General features: G+C 47.2%; 2 protein-coding genes across 6 annotated transcripts; one reads left to right on the plus strand and one right to left on the minus strand.

Annotated features, from left to right (window-relative positions):
- The first annotated feature begins 32 nt into the window (after positions 1 to 32).
- mbtd1 (mbt domain containing 1) lies at positions 33 to 12,112 on the plus strand. 3 transcript variants are annotated; one of them, XM_084669832.1, is made up of 17 exons: positions 33 to 208; positions 1,037 to 1,238; positions 1,633 to 1,766; positions 2,139 to 2,253; positions 2,379 to 2,461; positions 2,924 to 3,041; positions 3,342 to 3,476; positions 3,603 to 3,691; positions 3,965 to 4,199; positions 4,562 to 4,617; positions 4,851 to 4,955; positions 5,409 to 5,556; positions 5,734 to 5,816; positions 6,284 to 6,518; positions 6,697 to 6,768; positions 7,436 to 7,585; positions 8,632 to 12,112. In XM_084669832.1, the coding sequence occupies exons 2-17, from the start codon at positions 1,085 to 1,087 to the stop codon at positions 8,748 to 8,750; spliced, it is 2,031 nt and encodes a 676-aa protein (XP_084525958.1). In that variant the 5' UTR covers positions 33 to 208; positions 1,037 to 1,084; the 3' UTR covers positions 8,751 to 12,112. The 3 variants fall into 3 exon arrangements, with proteins under 3 accessions (XP_084525958.1, XP_084525957.1, XP_084525959.1); XM_084669831.1 differs by having other exon boundaries at positions 33 to 184; XM_084669833.1 differs by lacking the exon at positions 7,436 to 7,585 and having other exon boundaries at positions 33 to 184.
- A 478-nt stretch (positions 12,113 to 12,590) lies between these two features.
- Positions 12,591 to 16,336, minus strand: nme2a (NME/NM23 nucleoside diphosphate kinase 2a). 3 transcript variants are annotated; one of them, XM_084670171.1, is made up of 5 exons: positions 16,189 to 16,336; positions 14,481 to 14,610; positions 13,692 to 13,793; positions 13,227 to 13,339; positions 12,591 to 13,015 (listed from the first exon to the last, which is right to left on the minus strand). In XM_084670171.1, exons 2-5 carry the CDS (start codon positions 14,604 to 14,606, stop codon positions 12,901 to 12,903), a joined length of 456 nt encoding a protein of 151 aa, XP_084526297.1. In that variant the 5' UTR covers positions 14,607 to 14,610; positions 16,189 to 16,336; the 3' UTR covers positions 12,591 to 12,900. The 3 variants fall into 3 exon arrangements, with proteins under 3 accessions (XP_084526297.1, XP_084526298.1, XP_084526296.1); XM_084670172.1 differs by having other exon boundaries at positions 16,178 to 16,293; XM_084670170.1 differs by lacking the exon at positions 16,189 to 16,336 and adding an exon at positions 14,698 to 14,920.
- Positions 16,337 to 17,251: the final 915 nt, after the last annotated feature.

The following is a 17,251-nucleotide window of genomic DNA, read 5'->3' on the forward strand; positions in this document are numbered from 1 at the left end:
CACTCACGCATGCGTAGTACAGAGAGAGTAATTTTGTTGATATCCTGCTTGGACCCATTTCTGGGACTGAGGCTACATTTTTACACATATTTGGCCCTTTGTAAAGGGTTTTACTACTATAAGCTTAGCCAGTAAGAAAGTACTCTATCTATATGACGGGCTGATGGAAGATACAAGGGACTTGGTGAGTTAATTTGCAAGGAATAAGGTTCGTCAGTTTCCGAGTTTAGCTTAGCTTAGCTTCCCCTTTGTTGTTATCGGTTCCTCTAAAGCTAGCTGGCTAGCACTACGGCGCTAAAGCTAGCTAGCTTCTCTTTACATTTCCTGACTATATAAAACCCCTGTAATAGTCTTGTTGGTAGATGCATGAAATGGTTCTAGCTCGGTTTTTATTACAGATTAGTAAAGCATGCTTGCAACAGCCATCTGATCATGTATTTGCTACTAGCTGGCTAGTGTGCTAACGTTACTTATAGGTCTCAGAACTGGAAAAGCAGGTTTGTGCTTGCTAGGTTTTTCGCCATAACTTTAATTTGAAGTTTAAAGCTGCTGGCATAGACTGGTTGGTGTGTGTGTATATATACTGTACATAAACTTCACGTGTTAAAATCCTTTGGACGGATTATAACGATGGCTCTAGCTACCCAGCAAGTAACAGGAGCTTTCTGGTTATATTACCCCGCCCCCGACACAAACCTGTGATGGAGATGGCTCCTAGCAGTATCTCAAGACTTACTGTCCATTAAAGATTCACATGTTGCGTGCATTTTCTTAATACAATGTCCTAACAACCTATATGTTTCATTGCATGCCATTTAACCCGTGCGTCCGTGGGTAGGACTAGATATTAGTGCTTGTGACACGTCTGTAGAGGATTTAACCGTTTGAACCAATCCAACGAGTCTAACAAGTAGCCTGTCTACGTACAGCAACTCCTACACTAGCATCTAGACCTCACAAATCTTTCCATGCCACCCTTTCTCCTTTTTTATGTCCCCTTCCTACACTCTTTCCTCCTGTCATTCCCCTCTTGCAGGCCCAGCGCACCCCGCGTTCCGAGCGTAAGCGCCGAGACTCGTTCGGGATGTTTGACGGGTATGACAGCTGCAGCGAGGAGTCCACCAGCAGTTCAAGCTCCGACGACAGCGAGGACGAAGTTCCCCCCATCCCCCCCAGCCTGCCCATCATCAAGAACAATGGGCAGGTGTACACCTACCCCGACGGCAAGGCCGGAATGGGTCAGTACACCAGAATCAGTGCATGTTACATAACAGTAATGTGTTCATTTAGCAGACGCTACATTTTGGGCGGATTCGAACCCTTGACCACTTGATCTGTAGTCACTGCATGGGTTATTTAAATAACCTGTTGAATTGGGCGCACTTGTGTTGCTTCAATGTATTTTAATTTGAATGTAGTGCTGGTAGTTGTTGATGCATGTTGGCAGATGAAACCGTCAGCAGATTGTAATGTGAGGTATTGTCGATGTCATGTGACGTAAAAACTGGTTAATTCATAACATCTCAATGTCAAAATGGAACGCTCGCGGTTGATGTGTCGCTAGGCAGAGAGGGACGATTCTGGCTTTTGCGGACGTTCCTTTTAGTTACGTGTGTGTTCTGTGTTCCTCAGCCACGTGTGAGATGTGTGGGATGGTGGGAGTGCGAGATGCGTTCTACTCCAAGACCAAGCGCTTCTGCAGCGTGTCCTGTTCCAGAAGCTACTCCTCCAATTCGAAAAAAGCCAGCATTCTGGCTCGACTCCAGGTACATCCTGCCCACGCAGAGACAGCCACTCTTCACGTTTAGTTACATTTTTTTTTGTCTTACAAGATGACGTGCATGCGAGTGTGTGTTACTTACTGATAGAGCGGGATGGTGCATATTGTCATAGGGTATTGAAACATGCCATTGCAGTACAGGGTCAATGATCTCATCATTCTTCTTCAATAAGGGTTTCACGTGGATACACTGGTACTGTGCACGTGATCAAAGCGAGGGCACCTGTGTTTCAAATGCATCGCGGGAGAAAACCAGATCCCATCTTTTTCGGGGGGGTCGTGTGTGTCACGCTAAAAGGGCCCAGGCCGGTGCGTGCGATCATGGCTAAGAGTATTGAAACGATGCGTCTCCCTGCAGGGTAAACCGCCTACGAAAAAGGCCAAGGTATTACAGAAACAGCCTCTCATGGCTAAGTTAGCGGCGTACGCCCAGTACCAAGCCAGCCAACAGAACCTCGCCAAATCTAAAGCAGGTACGTTTGGCTCACGCCCATGCTCGGTAGCGTTCGTTCGCCGAATACGGGGCCCTGGGCATGGTGGGTACAAGGGATCTGTAGTTCCTTACGCACATGTGTGATGCTTCTCTTGTGCTTTGCAGTGATCCCCGTGGAGAGTTTTGACTGGGGCCGATACATCTGTAGCAATAACCTTGTAGGAGCGCCTGTCAGCTGCTTCAAACATGTAAGAGACGTCCTCCACCATCTGACGGGCGGCGAGGGCCCACCAATCAGAATGGCCCGTGCACGTGTTGTGACGAACCATTTTTCGGTCGATCGTGTCATTTTGTTTTTGTTCGTGTCCTGTTGGGTTTGAACTTTGGATGGGGAGTTCAGGTGTTCTCAGATTTGTTTATGGGGCAGTTGGATTTGACATCCAGAAGACTTTGCCTCCCTCTTTCTCTCTCTCGCTCTCCCGCTCTCTTTCTCTCTCTCGCTCTCCCGCTCTCTTTCTCTCTCCGGCCAGTTCTGTGTGTGTGTGTCAGGTGTTCTCTTATTGAGAAGTTAAACTGAGGCCAGCTGTGATTGTTTAACTTCTCTCTCAGTTAACTCTGTTCTCTCTCCTCTGTCTGTCTGTCTGTCTGTCTGTCTGTCTGTCTGTCTGTCTGTCTGTCTGTCTGTCTGTCTGTCTGTGTATGTGTCCCAGGTTCCCATGGGAACGTGCTGGGGGGATATCTCAGAGGGGGTTCGTGTGGAGGTCATTAACTCGGACACTGCCCTCTCCACCAAAGTCTACTGGATAGCAGGGATCGTCAAAATTGCAGGTGAGGTCCATTCCGGGATTGGGGCTACAGTGTGGTTCGGGGACATTGCTGAGTCATTCAACTGGGGACTGTTGCATCTGTGTGTCTACCTGTCTGTGTGTCTACCTGTCTGTGTGTTAACCTGTCTGTGTGTGTGTGTGTGTGTGTGTGTGTCTACCTGTCTGTGTGTCTACCTGTCTGTGTCTACCTGGCTACCTGTCTGTGTGTTAACCTGTCTGTGTGTGTGTACCTGTGTGTGTGTGTGTACCTGTCTGTGTGTGTGTGTGTACTTGTGTGTGTGCTGACCTTTGTGTCCTCCAGGCTTCCAGGCCCTGCTGAGGTACGAGGGCTTCGACAGCGACAGCAGCAGGGACTTCTGGTACAACGTGTGTGTTCCTGAGGTCCACCCGGTGGGCTGGTGCGCCTCCAGCGGCAAGCCCCTTGTCCCGCCAAAAAGTGAGCCCCTCCCCTAACCCCGCCCCCTGACCCCCTGATCCGACCCCCCCCTCCCCAGACCCCCAGATGAGCTCAGCTGAATACATTAAATTTTTAATAAGTGTTTGTTGTTGTGTTCTCTTGCAGCCATACAGCATAAGTACTCTAACTGGAAAGCTTTCCTTGTGAAACGACTCACCGGAGCCAAAACACTCCCACCAGACTTTGCCACAAAGGTGAGATTGCCCACACCCTGCCTCACACACGCGGGGTTGCCAGGGCGGGGAACGAGAGTGGTGCTTTCAGGGGGTTTCCTTATTTCATTGTACCCTCCTCCCCCATCGCCTCTCTCTCCCATGTCTCCCTTCTCCATACCCCCCTCCCTTCCTATCTCCCTCACCCATATCCTCACCTTCATACCCCCCCTTCCTTCCTATCTCCCTCCCTCTCCCCCCTCATCACCCTCCCCCCTCATCACCCTCCCCCCTCAACACCCTCCTCCCACCCAGGTGCACGAGAGCCTGCAGTACCCCTTCAAGAAGCTGATGCGCGTGGAGGTGGTGGATAAGACCCACCTGTGCCGGACGCGGGTGGCCCTGGTGGAGCAGGTGACCGGGGGCCGACTGAGGCTGGTGTACGAGGAGAGCCAGGACGGAACGGACGACTTCTGGTGCCACATGCACAGCCCTCTCATCCACTGCATCGGCTGGTCGCGCAGCATCGGGCATCGCTTCAAACGATCCGGTCAGACCACACGTCAGACGGCGTGCACACGTGACACTCTGGCAGATTAAACACGACATACGGTCGAGTGCTGTTCGCTGAAAGCAGGCTTCATCTTCTAATATGCAATACACAAGCCTGATTGGACTTTTGGCAACTGTATTCCTTTAGTCAACGCATGTTAGTAAGTGCAGCAGATAATCAAGGATTAAGAAGTGTGCCGTTTGTCAAACTAGTATTTTAGTGATTGGTGCCGAGGAACATTATCATCAAGTGCAACGGAAACATGATTTCAAACTTTGAAAAGACTTAATAAGCTTCAGCCAAGCATCTTCATCATGTTCTTGGTGCACTGTGTTGACGAGGCTGGTGTGTTTCCTCAGACGTGTCCAAGAAGGTGGAGGGCCAGATGGACGCGTCTCCTCAGCTATTCCAGAAGGTACCGGAACACTGCTCCTTCTGCTGCTCCCTGAATAGACGCAGTTGCGATATATGACTCACTGAACAGACTCAGTTGCGATATATGACTCTCTGAACGGACTCAGTTTCTATATGTCTGAGTCTGTCCAGAGTCAGTTCCGGTCTGTGTGTACCAGGGACGTCGCAAAGTAACCACACAGCTGTCGCCCAGTGAACAGTAGCAACAACAGCCTCCTGTCTTGTGGCTTGCAGGTGAAGGACGTGGACCAGAGCGGGGAATGGTTCAAGGACGGCATGAAGCTGGAGGCCATTGACCCTCTCAACCTGTCAGCCATCTGTGTGGCCACCGTACGCAAGGTGAGACACACACACCTGCCTGTCCATCTCAGACCCCTGCACCTCTCCCATGTCTACCCTACCACACACACACACACACACACACACACCTGTTTGTCCGTATGAGACACGCACGAACACACGGAGCAGGAACAAATGTATTCTTTCTTTGCTTGTATTCTTACTATGGCCTCTCTCTCTCTCTCTCTCTCTCTCTCTCTCTCTCTCTCTCTCTCTCTCTCTCTCTCTCTCTCTCTCTCTCTCTCTCTCTCTCTCTCTCTCTCTCTCTGTGTGTCTCTCTCTCTGTGTGTCTCTGTCTCTCTCTCTCTCTCTCTGTGTGTGTGTGTCTCTCTCTCTCTCTCTCTCTCTCTCTCTCTCTCTCTCTCTCTCTCTCTCTCTCTCTCTCTCTCTCTCTCTCTCTCTCTCTCTCTCTCTCTCTCTCTCTCTCTGTGTCTCTCTCTCCCCCCTCCCCAGGTGCTGGCTGACGGGTACCTCATGATAGGGATCGATGGCTCAGAGGCAGCCGACGGCTCCGACTGGTTCTGCTACCACTCGTGCTCCCCCTCCATCTTCCCCGTTGGCTTCTGTGAAATCAACAGCATCGAGCTCACGCCCCCCAGAGGTACGTCCCCCCCCTCCCTTCGCACTCCTTTTTCTTTCTCTCTCTCTAATCGCCTCTGTCTCTTTCCTCTCTCGGCCCCTCTCTTTCTCACTCTCTACCCCTCACCACCACACCCCCCCCCCGCCCCTCTATCTCGGTGTGTGTATGCCTGGCCTCAGTACTGACTCTGCTCCACAGGGTACACTAAACTGCCATTAAATTGGTTCGACTACCTCAGAGAAACGGGTTCAATAGCAGCTCCTGTGAAGCTCTTTAACCAGGTAGGCCCTCAGACCCTGGCTGTCTTCCTGTTTGCTGTGTGTACGTCCCATGTGACACGTTGTTTGCAGGTGGTGCGGTCCAAGACTCTCTGCTCCGAGAGCTGAAAGCCAGAGTCTGTTGGTGTCATATCTGTGTTTCTGTCACCCCGTGATGCTGTCGTATTTGTACCGATGTGTAAGGAATGTGCGTCGGTCACGACATTGAGGCTAGGTTCTCGGTGCAGAACCGCGGTTCTGTTGTAGTAAACCGCTCTCCTCTTCTGCTCGACACCTCCTCTCTTTGCTTCTTTACCTTCACGACTCTTCCTCCTCCTCTCCCCCCTCTCCTCTCCTCCTCTCCATTTTCCTTCCCCTCCCTCTCTCGCCTTCTTTCTCCTCCTCTCTCCCTTCTCCTGTCCTCCCCTTTGCCTTCTCTCCGTTCTCCTCCTTCTCCTCCCCCTATCCTTGTCTCTCTCCTCCCCTCCCAGGACGTTCCGAACCACGGCTTCCAGCAGGGTATGAAGCTGGAGGCCGTCGACCTGATGGAGCCCCGGCTGGTGTGCGTCGCCACGGTGACGCGCATCGTCCACCGCCTGCTGCGGATCCACTTTGACGGCTGGGAGGACGAGTATGACCAGTGGGTGGACTGCAGGTCACCTGACCTCTACCCTGTGGGCTGGTGTCAGCTGACCGGGTACCCGCTGCAGCCCCCCGCGGCACAGAGTGAGCACACACACATTAACACACACTATGTATGTATATGCAGGTGTGTATATCCATACATATACATCCATGCAGATTATAAATATACATGGAAACCTATGAAGCTTCATGTTAGTATATGATAACAGGAAACGCTCGTATTATCTGTTAACCTGGCTCCTGCTGCCTATCACTCAAGGTGCCAGGGAGATCCCGCCTCCTCTGCCAAAGCAGAAGAAGAAGGCCCAGCAGTACAAAGGACAAAAGAAAAGTGAGTATTCTCTCTCTCTCTCTCTCTCTCTCTCTATCTATCTCTCTCTCTCCACTTGTCTCTTTATTTTTTCCCTCTCTACTTCTCCATCTGTCTCTACTTCTCTCAATCTATCCCTCTTTCATCTTTCCTACACCTCACCTTTGCACCGTTCCTATCTTCCTCTTATCTCATCTCCTCACTGGTGGAGGATGCCTCTCTCTACCCTGGGCTCTCATTGGGTGGTGAAGGAGTCACATGACAAGAAGTCAAGCCCCACAGGGTGCATGTTTACCTATGGGTGTGAAGGTGACGGAACGGATGTCTCAGGAAGTGTTTTTTTCTGGGTGACTGGTCGTGTCATCACTAAAGCTCTAACAGGAAGTAGGGCTTAACCAGTGAAAAACGCCAACGCCCAAAATATGTTCACTTATTGTCTCATGGGCAACGGTCCAATGGCTTACCTGCGTCTGGCAGCTGGTGATTCTAGCCAACCAGGGGACGCTACAGGAGGGTGCTACACCTCAGCAACCAATACAAATGCTGAAGAAATAATAAATAAAAGTTGAATCCCAAAACCTGAATCTAGCCAGGCAGTGTCCCGCTGTTCCTTGTGTACCTCTGTGTGTTGCCCCCTGTCTGTACCACGCCCCCTGGTGGCTCACTTGGACTCTGACTTGATGTTTAGAGAGGAAGATTCCAGTCGGTCGACGGCCCTTCAGTCAGGCAGGCAGGAGGAGGAGCTTCTCAGGGGACGAGGAGCAGAGCCCGCCCCCTTACTGCGCCCCGGGCCCCACACGCCCCCGACCCCGTACCCACCTCCACACCCACAAACCAGGTAACCCCCGCTGCTAATGCAACCACTGAGACCCCCACACAGCCAGGGGGCGCTAGCACGGCAGGGACGGGCCCAGTCTTAGGACTATACTTGTGTGTGGCGGGGCTGATGATGCTGCATGAAGTGTGGAATGTTCCGGGCCTGTTTGGCACCAGGGCTTCGGGGCATGGTGCGTTCTGTGATGAAGATGATCATGAAGGCGTATGAGTATAGCATGGTTATTATTGATCTAATGTTTTCGTCCGAAATCAACGTTATTTGAGCCTGCAAAAAAAAACCTACATACAGTCAAATGCTCTAGCCCTGGGGTGTCGATTCCTGGTCCTCGAGGGCAGCTGTCCTGTATGTTTTAGAAGTTTCCCTGCTCCGACACATCTGATTCAAATGAATGGGTTGTTATCAAGCTCTGTGGAAATCTGATAACGACCATTCATTTACTTTTAGTCATTTAGCAAACGCTCTTATCCAGAGCTACTTACAGTAAGTACAGGGACATTCTCCCCGAGGCAAGTAGGGTGAAGTGCCTTGCCCAAGGACACAACGTCATTTGGCACGACTGGGAATTGAACCAACAACCTTCTGATTAATAGTCCGACTCCCTAACCACTCAGCCATCTGACCCCCACGACCCATTTGAATCAGGTGTGTTGGAGCAGGGAAACATCTACAGAAGGAGGATGATTATGATTGTTATGATGATGATGATGATGATGATGATGATGAAGACTCCAGAGTGTTGAGTGTTTCTCCATCATGCCCTTTGTGTTCTCGTGCTGGGGGTGCCTTATACATATTGCCTCTCAATCTCTTTATTTTCTGTCTTTCTTTCTCTCGTTCTCTTCCCCACTCTTTCTCTTGATCTCCTCCTATCCCTACCCCCCTCCCTGTTCTCTCCCCCTCCGAAACTCTTCCTACACCTATATATCCCCCCCCCCCTCTCTCTCTCTCTCTCTTATCCCCCTATATCCCTATGCCTCTCTCTCTATTCCCCATCCCTCTCTATCTCCCTGTCTCCCTCCAATGCTCTCTACCCCCTCCCCTCTCAGATTCTCTGCTACGTCTGAAAGAGGAGTCGGCCGAGGTGGACGAGTTCACCTTCTCCCAGGGCATCTCAGACCAGGAGAGTAACGGCTCTGGCAGCTACCACATCAAGCAGGAGCCCTGAACCAGCCTGGGGGTTGGGGGGGGCTCACCTAGTACCCAAGCCTGACCCTCCATCCCCCCCCCCCTCCATCCCCAGCATCAGCCCCTGGTTCTTCCCCCTCCTCCATCCACACAGCCCCTGGTTCATCTCCCCTCCATTCAGCCTCAGCCCCTGGTTCTGGGGGCCCAGAGACCTGTACAAACTGTGAGAGACTTTTCTGAGCCAGGATCTCAGTTTCAGTTGGTTCCACTTACTACTTTATTTTGTTTTTGGAACGTTTCATGCCAGGTGGACTTGCTTTGTTAATAGTACTTGAACTTCTCAGAGTTGACTTCTTTGTAATATTGTATTTTTTTCGTAGATTTTTCTTTCTTTTTTTTTAAATATGAAAGTGACTTCTGTTTATGTCTTAAACGCTGATTATTTCTTATCAATAGCCCCGCTGTGGCCGGATAGGGGTGTGGGTGGTGTTCTTGTTTGATTGTGTTGTTAAATATGAACATTCATATAGTATGTGACCTAAATATATAAACTCTATATAGATATTTAGGATTGTAAGTTGAAGACAGTGGCTGTGGAATAGTATATTGTATAAATCACAAACCTTACTGGGACCCTATAGTATACACTCAGACTAGATAAACCTGTCTGAATATTGTAACCTAGTCTGCCTCTCGGGAAGAAGCGAAGCGCGGCTATATGAGTGGATTGTTTGGGTCGAGAGTAGATTAACACTGTCACAGACTGCACTACAGCAATGGCAGTCCAGTTCCCCTGTTAGACAAACCTTCAACTTCTCTTCAGTGGTGGGCAAACAACGAACATAGACGTAGACATTACATTGAGATATGCAAACATTTGATTTAACTTATTTCGTTGACATTTGCTTGGGGAGGTTAGTTTTTGTTTGGGTGGTTCCAGAGCCGTAATGATGCAAAATTGGTCAAAGTGTTCAACTGAGCCGCGGAGTAACAAGCGTGTGTCGGTACCGCCCAGCTGTCTCTCCCACCTGGGGTCAGTCACGGCAGCGCCAGCACGGCACACTGGCTGTCAGACTAGTTAAACCCCACCTACGTCCTAATCTCGTTCCCAATGACCAATTTATTTTTAATTTAAATGTTTGTGGGGCTTCTGCTGGTCTGACATGATGCGGGTTATGACCTGAGACTCGCGAGAGTTCTTGTTTTCTAGACAACCCCAATGTTCCTTATGATGATAACAATTTTTATTTGTTAAATTTTGTTTGTTGTTGTTCTCCACTGATCTCTGCTCTACCTCCTGATACGTTTTGGAAAATTCAGACTACCGCGTAAACCATGTAGATGACTCGGAGGCCGCTCCCTGTTCCTTGTGAGGAGTCGACACCAAACGCAACAGTGTACCTAACACAGCACAACCGAGGTAGTCCTCTCGATTTGAATTATTATGCAATAGTAGTAGTGTGTTCTGTATTTGCCGTTAACAGACCCTTGAGTTTATACGTTTTAAAGCCTAAAATATGATGGATGCACAAAGTACTATAGCCTAATCTATAATTAATTTATCTCAGTACTGTGGCGTAATTGTGGTGATGGTGTGATTGATGGTCTTTAATGATGATAGCTTAACCTAAAGTTGACCCTCTGTATAAGAACTATATTATATAGAATGCAGCAGAAATAGACGAACTCAGTGACGGTCCTTGACCCAGATCTGTTTCTATACCAGGATGCTCCACCATAAAATTCTCAGGAAGTATTTGCATTTTCTAAGACTTTTAACCGACGGGTTTGTTAAGAGCGCTTCAAAGAGTTGAATCCGAAAAAGAATTGCTCAGTGACGTTACACAAAATCACTCAACCCATGCGTATCCTTTTTTCGAGAAAGTATAAGGTCTTACCAGTCAATGTTAGTCTTTTTTTTAATTTATTTTTTATTGCAATCACTTCACCGCTTGTGTTAATGTGTCTCACGCTCTTTCTCGCGCTTTAAACTTTATAAGGTGTAAATGCTTTGCTTTCTAACGTTCCAGACAACATGGTAGACCTCTTCATCTAGCCTACCCCCTGTTATCCCATGATTGTGTGCATTTTTACACTTCTGTGACGAAGTGTTCGACGTGTTGTGTATTGATTTTCCTCATCGATGTGCAATTACACACCATCTCTCCTTTTCTATAGGAGGGTTTGTTAAACTACAGTTGTACGTCACATCGAGCAATAAAACTCAACGTCTCACAATCTTCGCAAGGGGAAAGGTTTACAGTTAAAAATGACGAGATTGTGCACGGCGCTTACTAAACACCAAGGCATTAATAAGGCATTTTACGGTCGTCTCAATCAGTTCACTGACCAACCTACGTAATACCTTTGTAAACATTTCAGTGGTGGGAAAAAGACAACTGTTTTTATAGACTAACTTTGCTGCTATCTTCTCGTAACCCAAATGGATCCTAATGCACAATCAGCTCTTCAACTTATTTTTCTTTCGTTTGACTGATGCTTCCCTCCTCTCTCAGTCACGATTTTTTCGTCTTGAAGCCCAACTTCATAATCAATACCTCGCCCCTTCAGATTGTGTTTGGTGTCCAGTGTGGTGTTTATATCGGGTGGCGTGATGGGTGTTGGGGTTTGGTTGCACTGTTTTAGTTCAATAAACGAGAGGGCGTGTAGCGTAGTGGGTGATGCTGTGCTTAATAGTTTTGCTGTAATGGTCTTAGATCGTGCTACTTGCAGACTCTCGTCAGCCACCTGCACTGGTCTGGTCGATCGGCGAACGGTGTGATGGGTCTAAACAACATGGTGTGATAGGAGCTGACCCATGACCCATTTTGAAGTGTTGCTTAGACCTAGGCAGATGTTGACCGCTCCGTGCAGGTACTTGTAGAGTTGGGCTTTTGGATTTTCCTTTGAATACTAACACGGGTCTTTTGTATGTCATTTACCCCATTATATTCCAACATAATATCGTGGTGCTATATATATATATTTGATAGAAATTACTTATTGTATTGGGACTGTCAAACTGCAAATGTGAATTTAGAGGGTTAAGTTATGTTTCAAATTTTATTTTGGATACAAATAACACAATTATGTTGAAAAAAAAGACCTACGTATGAAAATGTAAATGAATCCCAACCCTTGAGGTACATTATGAACTTACTGATAAAAAGATCTTTTGATAGTATCCGTTTCCTTTATGGTAATTGTGCTGTGATTAAGGTTTGATACTTTTCCCCACCCCTTGAATTTGTAAATAAATCAAATGTTTGGGACAATGTTGGTTAAATTGATACTTTTGTTTTTTACAAGCATTGCAAAACCATTTCTGCATGGCTGTCAAACATTAATGATTTTTGTAAGAACCAACTTTTTACACTGAATAAAATATTGTATGAACTGGTACATCCTCCGTTCCTTTCATCTGCCTTCTCATGCCACCTGCGTGCTTCATGGATTCATTTGGCTTTCCGTCTATTCTGAAGAGGACAGATTGCTTGAGGTCAGAGCAATCCTATTTCAGGCAATGTTATGTGAAGGACCTCCCTGCCCTTCCTGTGATTCAGTCCACCATTAGGTCAACAGTTCACTTACCTTGCAAGGCCTCAAATCTACACTTAAATCTCAAATTGAGATTACGGGTCTGGCTAATCTCCCTTTCTGTTGTCAGGCAAATGGGCCTGAAGATGGAGGGTGGTTTGTCCCGACAAGCAGTAATCATAGCATTAACCTCTTCCATCTGGAATCTAAAAGGAATTTAGCAGTTGTAGAGGGAATTCTAACCTATGACCTGCCACTAAGCTGTGCTCATCCATGATACTGTATACATATAAGGCTAGAGAGCTAAGAGTAAGTGTATATAGAAAAGCTCATGGCAAACAGATGGGATTGTTTGCGTTTTATTGGAAAGTAAATTGCCATTTGACAAATGGAATCAAAACATAGTCTAACATAATTTCAACGGTGCGTTAAGTGCCTTCAGGAATGTAACGCTGAAATGGAGCCAACTGGGATGGGAACCTTGGAATGGACCAATCACTGATGCAGACACACAGAACACTTGGGGAGGTGGCGAGATTCTCAGAGAAGCCCCGTTTAAACCACGTCCGAGGACACCGATCCAGGATCAGTTAGTGTGCCCAGCTCAATGGGATGAGATCAGGGGAGATGAGGGTCGACTGATCTCAGACCAGTTAATACAGCCAGTCGTGGGAGCAGCTTGTGTAGCTGACCAGCTCCTCTGGTTTGAACCACAGGCCGATCTCGTGCTTGGCACTCTCCACAGAGTCACTGCCATGGATGATGTTCCTACAGGTGGGAGAAAAGATTCAGTCAAGAAAGCAGCCTTCCTCATTAGACCCTCATTCTCACCCAGTAGCATTCATCAGACCCTCCTCATCCTAAATTCTAAGTTGCTAACATGTAGCTGGTTGTCATGGGAGTAAATGGATAGCGATTGGGTCATGACCGTGCTGCCTGGAGCAGAGGGCACCGATTGGCTTGTGGACTGATCACTCACCTGCCAACCTGGATGCAGAAGTCTCCCCTGATGGTTCCTGGTTTGGAGTCGGCAGGGTTGGTCTCTCCCAGCATCACTCTGCCAGTCTTCACTGCGTTCATCCCCTCCCACACCTCAGGACAGAAACACACCAGGTCAGCATCCACGGTCACAAACATTCGAGAGGGTTTGCATCACCAAAGACATGTTCAAGATGAAACCAGACGGTTCCTAAATATTGTGTTAGAACTACACACCCCTAAACCTTGATTGTGCTGTACCGTCAATAAGGACTATGCATGCATCACATGTTAATGAATACAAATACGGTACATTTCAACGATTCTATATGAACTGACGGCACACCAGAAAGAGCTAGTTCTTTCAGCAAATTTTTTTTTTCTTCCCCCCCGATCAATGGGATCGGCAGACCCTTAAAACAACAAACCCTATAATGTGTGGCGTTACGGCCGAGCCTGGACTCACCATGGCGCAGACGGGACCAGAGCTCATGTAGCTGACCAGGCTGGGGAAGAAGGGCCGGTCCTTCAGGTCATCGTAGTGCTCCTTCAGCAGAGACTCTGAGGCCTGGAGACAACACACACCATGAGCTCTCATCTACTGGGCGGTCACACACATACACTGATGGGGCGATTAAAGAAAGTCATTCGTTCATACGAAATGTCACCAGTCCTTGGCGGTCGTGATTCGTGTTCTTCAAAAGGGCTACAGAACTTTAAAAGATTCTATGCAACAACTCACAGATGAAGCTCTTGACAAACTAATCAGTTGACAGGGCTACAATTCAGGAGTTGAAGCTGCTTGCAGTAGCATTCAAAAACCCGAAGTCCGGAGTTAAGACCAGAGGGGCAAATGCAGCCCTCAATCCTGCTTTGTAGCATGGACAGCCTGAAGTGACCACCATCGCCATGCCGATCACAGTTCCTATAGCGATGGACTATCCAGGTCTTTGGGGTCGTGAGGAGATTTCCTGACCGTAGACCAGAATGGATCAGAACTCAGCCTAAGCACCGCTCTGGTTAAAAATAGCTAATCTGGTTGTGGAGTAGAGGACAGCTGGTAAACGGTTGCATCAGCACATTATTCATGCCACTTTACTTGTGGAATCATGTATGGAATAGGGGACAACTGACTCACTTTATAACCTTAACTTCCAGTTGTAAAATACCTGTTGGCTGGGTCAAAAACCTGCATCACAGAAATCTGTATCTGAACTAAAATTACATTTACAGTGAATTTCGCCATGTAACTTACGTGCAGGAATTTCATCCCCACGAGTTTGAATCCTTTCACCTCGAACCGTTTGATGATCTCACCGACTAGCCTCCTCTGAACGCCGTCGGGCTTGATTGCGATAAATGTACGTTCCTCGTTAGACATGGTGCTGCAAGCAAAGGGAGGGCGTGAAGGGAAAGAGAAAGTGATGCAAGACCATTAAAACTCGTTAGAACTTCCAAGACAAGCAACTTACGTCTTCTCTGCAGCGCATTTGGCACATTCGGCTTGGGGGCCGGTGGCAGGTGCTGACGCCCCCGACCCCATTACAACTGAAATATCATTAACGGCTCCGCAAAACCCGGTAACCGCAGACCCTCTTCTCAACTAGACCCTCAGACTTGTCGTTAGAAGTTTGACAGGTGACATTCCGGTGTAGACATTTGATCCGTTACAGTGAAGGTAATTTAGCTAATCTCTGACGGCACCAACTCTTAGCGCATGGCTAGAAACGCTCTTTGCTGCGCATGTCTAATCCCGGAGTTTGGACTAATACCAAATCTATCCTTGTGAGAAATACTGGCCACCACAAGGGCCAAGTAGGTTAACTACTGTTGACATTTGTCGTCATCTTGTGCCAGGTCAAATTGTCTTAACGTGCCCCTCAATGGCCGTAGCCTACACATTAACATGCATGTTCATATTTATGCTTATGAGTGATACTAACGAACGTTTTAGAGATACAACATGAGTGGTTATAATGTGGTAATGCTTGGACCGGAGTTAAGTGAGACCTAAGCACATTACCGTTACATCACCAGCAATATAGAGCCAAGTAGTTAGACATGGTGATATGTGTCACTGAATCGCTTCACCCATCCAAAGTTTGACCAGGCCTTCTGGCTTTCAAAAACTTCACTGTAGTAGACGGCTCTAGACAGGCACCCGTTTTTACTCGGCTACGCCCCGCGAGGAAAAAGCCATGCTGCTGAAACTAGCCGGCTAGCTACTTGCATCATGCCGCGTGTGTGGTGTAGCTAGCTAGCTTTTTATATCAAGGATTGCATACTCAATTTCAGTTGGCGGCACCAATATTGAGTTTCGTATACAACACAAACTAATTTTCACCACCCAAATGTTAAGCTACATCCACATCAGAAAACAACTCATTCAGAGACAATCACGTGGCAAAGGCTTCCCGCAACCTGATCGGGCCCACATCAGACAGCGCCTCCTCATTCTTGCCTTTTGTGTTCCGGCTACTGTAGCTTGTCTGACGTGTCAGCACTGTTTAGCGTACACGCAGATCGCCATTAAATGTGATCCATCCATGCTGAACATGCAACCCCATCCTCCTTCAAATCATGTTCAAACGCATGAAGAACGAAACAAATAATGGTTTATTTCTTTTTTTAAACTATACCTTGCGCTACACTGCAGCAGGAAGTTACCGGTGTGCATGCGTGTACTTTCTCCGGGTGCACCAGCCCGGCCTCATGAGGAGCGAATAGAAGTAAATGTTGCTTACAGGCGTTATAAATAGGTTACAAGACAAAAACCACGAACTTAAAACACGCGTAATTTCGGCCTTAGATCAAAGCAAAATGCTTTTAAAAGATACCAATACCCTTAAAACAATTCTTTAAATACAACACAGGTGACGAAAGAAAACAACCATGTAATTCTGAATGTGTATCGCCTTATAACTAACATAACACAAGAATAAATGGACTCACAGCAGGCCTACCTTCTTGACAAATGATTTTTCTATGGAGGAAGACGACGAGTTCTGATTCCGCTGAGCCGGTGAGTTCAGTAATCCTTTGTTAGGACGCAGCTTCCTTTTTATACCGGGAGGCGGGACTAAAGCTGGACTGCTGAAAACGTTTATGATGAGCCAGGGTTGCCAGGTCTGTATGTCAAAACCAGCCCAATGGCCAATCAAAACCAACCCAAAACCAGCCCAATGGCCAATAAAACCAGACCAAAAACCAACCCAATATCAGAACTCAAAATATGCCCCTGCCAAACCATACACACTGCTTTTAAAGTCCAACAGCATTGCTATCATTGACAAATCTATTGTAATATCTACAAAGTAACACCAAATGTTTAGTATGCCAGCATTAAAACATTTTCAGGAGATTTGCTCAGGAGACTGAGAGCATTAGGCACGTGTGCACACGCACAGTGCGCGTGTGTATGTGGGCGTGCCCCATGTCCATGTGTGTATGTGCAGATCTGGAGTCAGTTTGGTAAGATTTGGGCAAACAAATTATTTCATTTAAAATATAGATTTTTATTTAAAGATATTAATGTAATTTGCATGCAAAATAGGTCTAACCGAACCAGCGTACACAAATTCAACCCGCGGCAACACTTCAAAAGTAGCTCAATTCCGCGGGAAAACTGCAAACTTGGCAACACTGACGGAAGCGCAATGCCCTCGCAAAAAGGATATTCAAACCAAGACATGTATTGTGCTGTTAAAATGTTAAAATTATTTTTTGGAGCTATATGTGGTGAGACGTCACATCTGCGCGAGCCCATTCTCTTTTTCCGCGTACGGTGTTCTGTAACGCAGAGTTGAATTTTTGAATTTTGTTAAAGTGGAATTTTCATGGTATGCATATCAGAATAGAATCTGAATCTGAGTAAGTTTTATTAGTAATGGTTTTAGAAGTAGTTTACACAACAAGGAATTTACTTTGGTGGGCAGCATACAATAAAAATATAAGAATCTTAAAAATGTGTGTGCTGTCCTTAAATTTAAAAGTAGGACATTATTCATGTCAGTAGTATTCATCATT

The sequence above is a fragment of the Hypomesus nipponensis genome, chromosome 13 (genome assembly GCF_054491055.1).
Source record: "Hypomesus nipponensis isolate SF chromosome 13, ASM5449105v1, whole genome shotgun sequence".
Taxonomy (NCBI): domain Eukaryota; kingdom Metazoa; phylum Chordata; class Actinopteri; order Osmeriformes; family Osmeridae; genus Hypomesus; species Hypomesus nipponensis.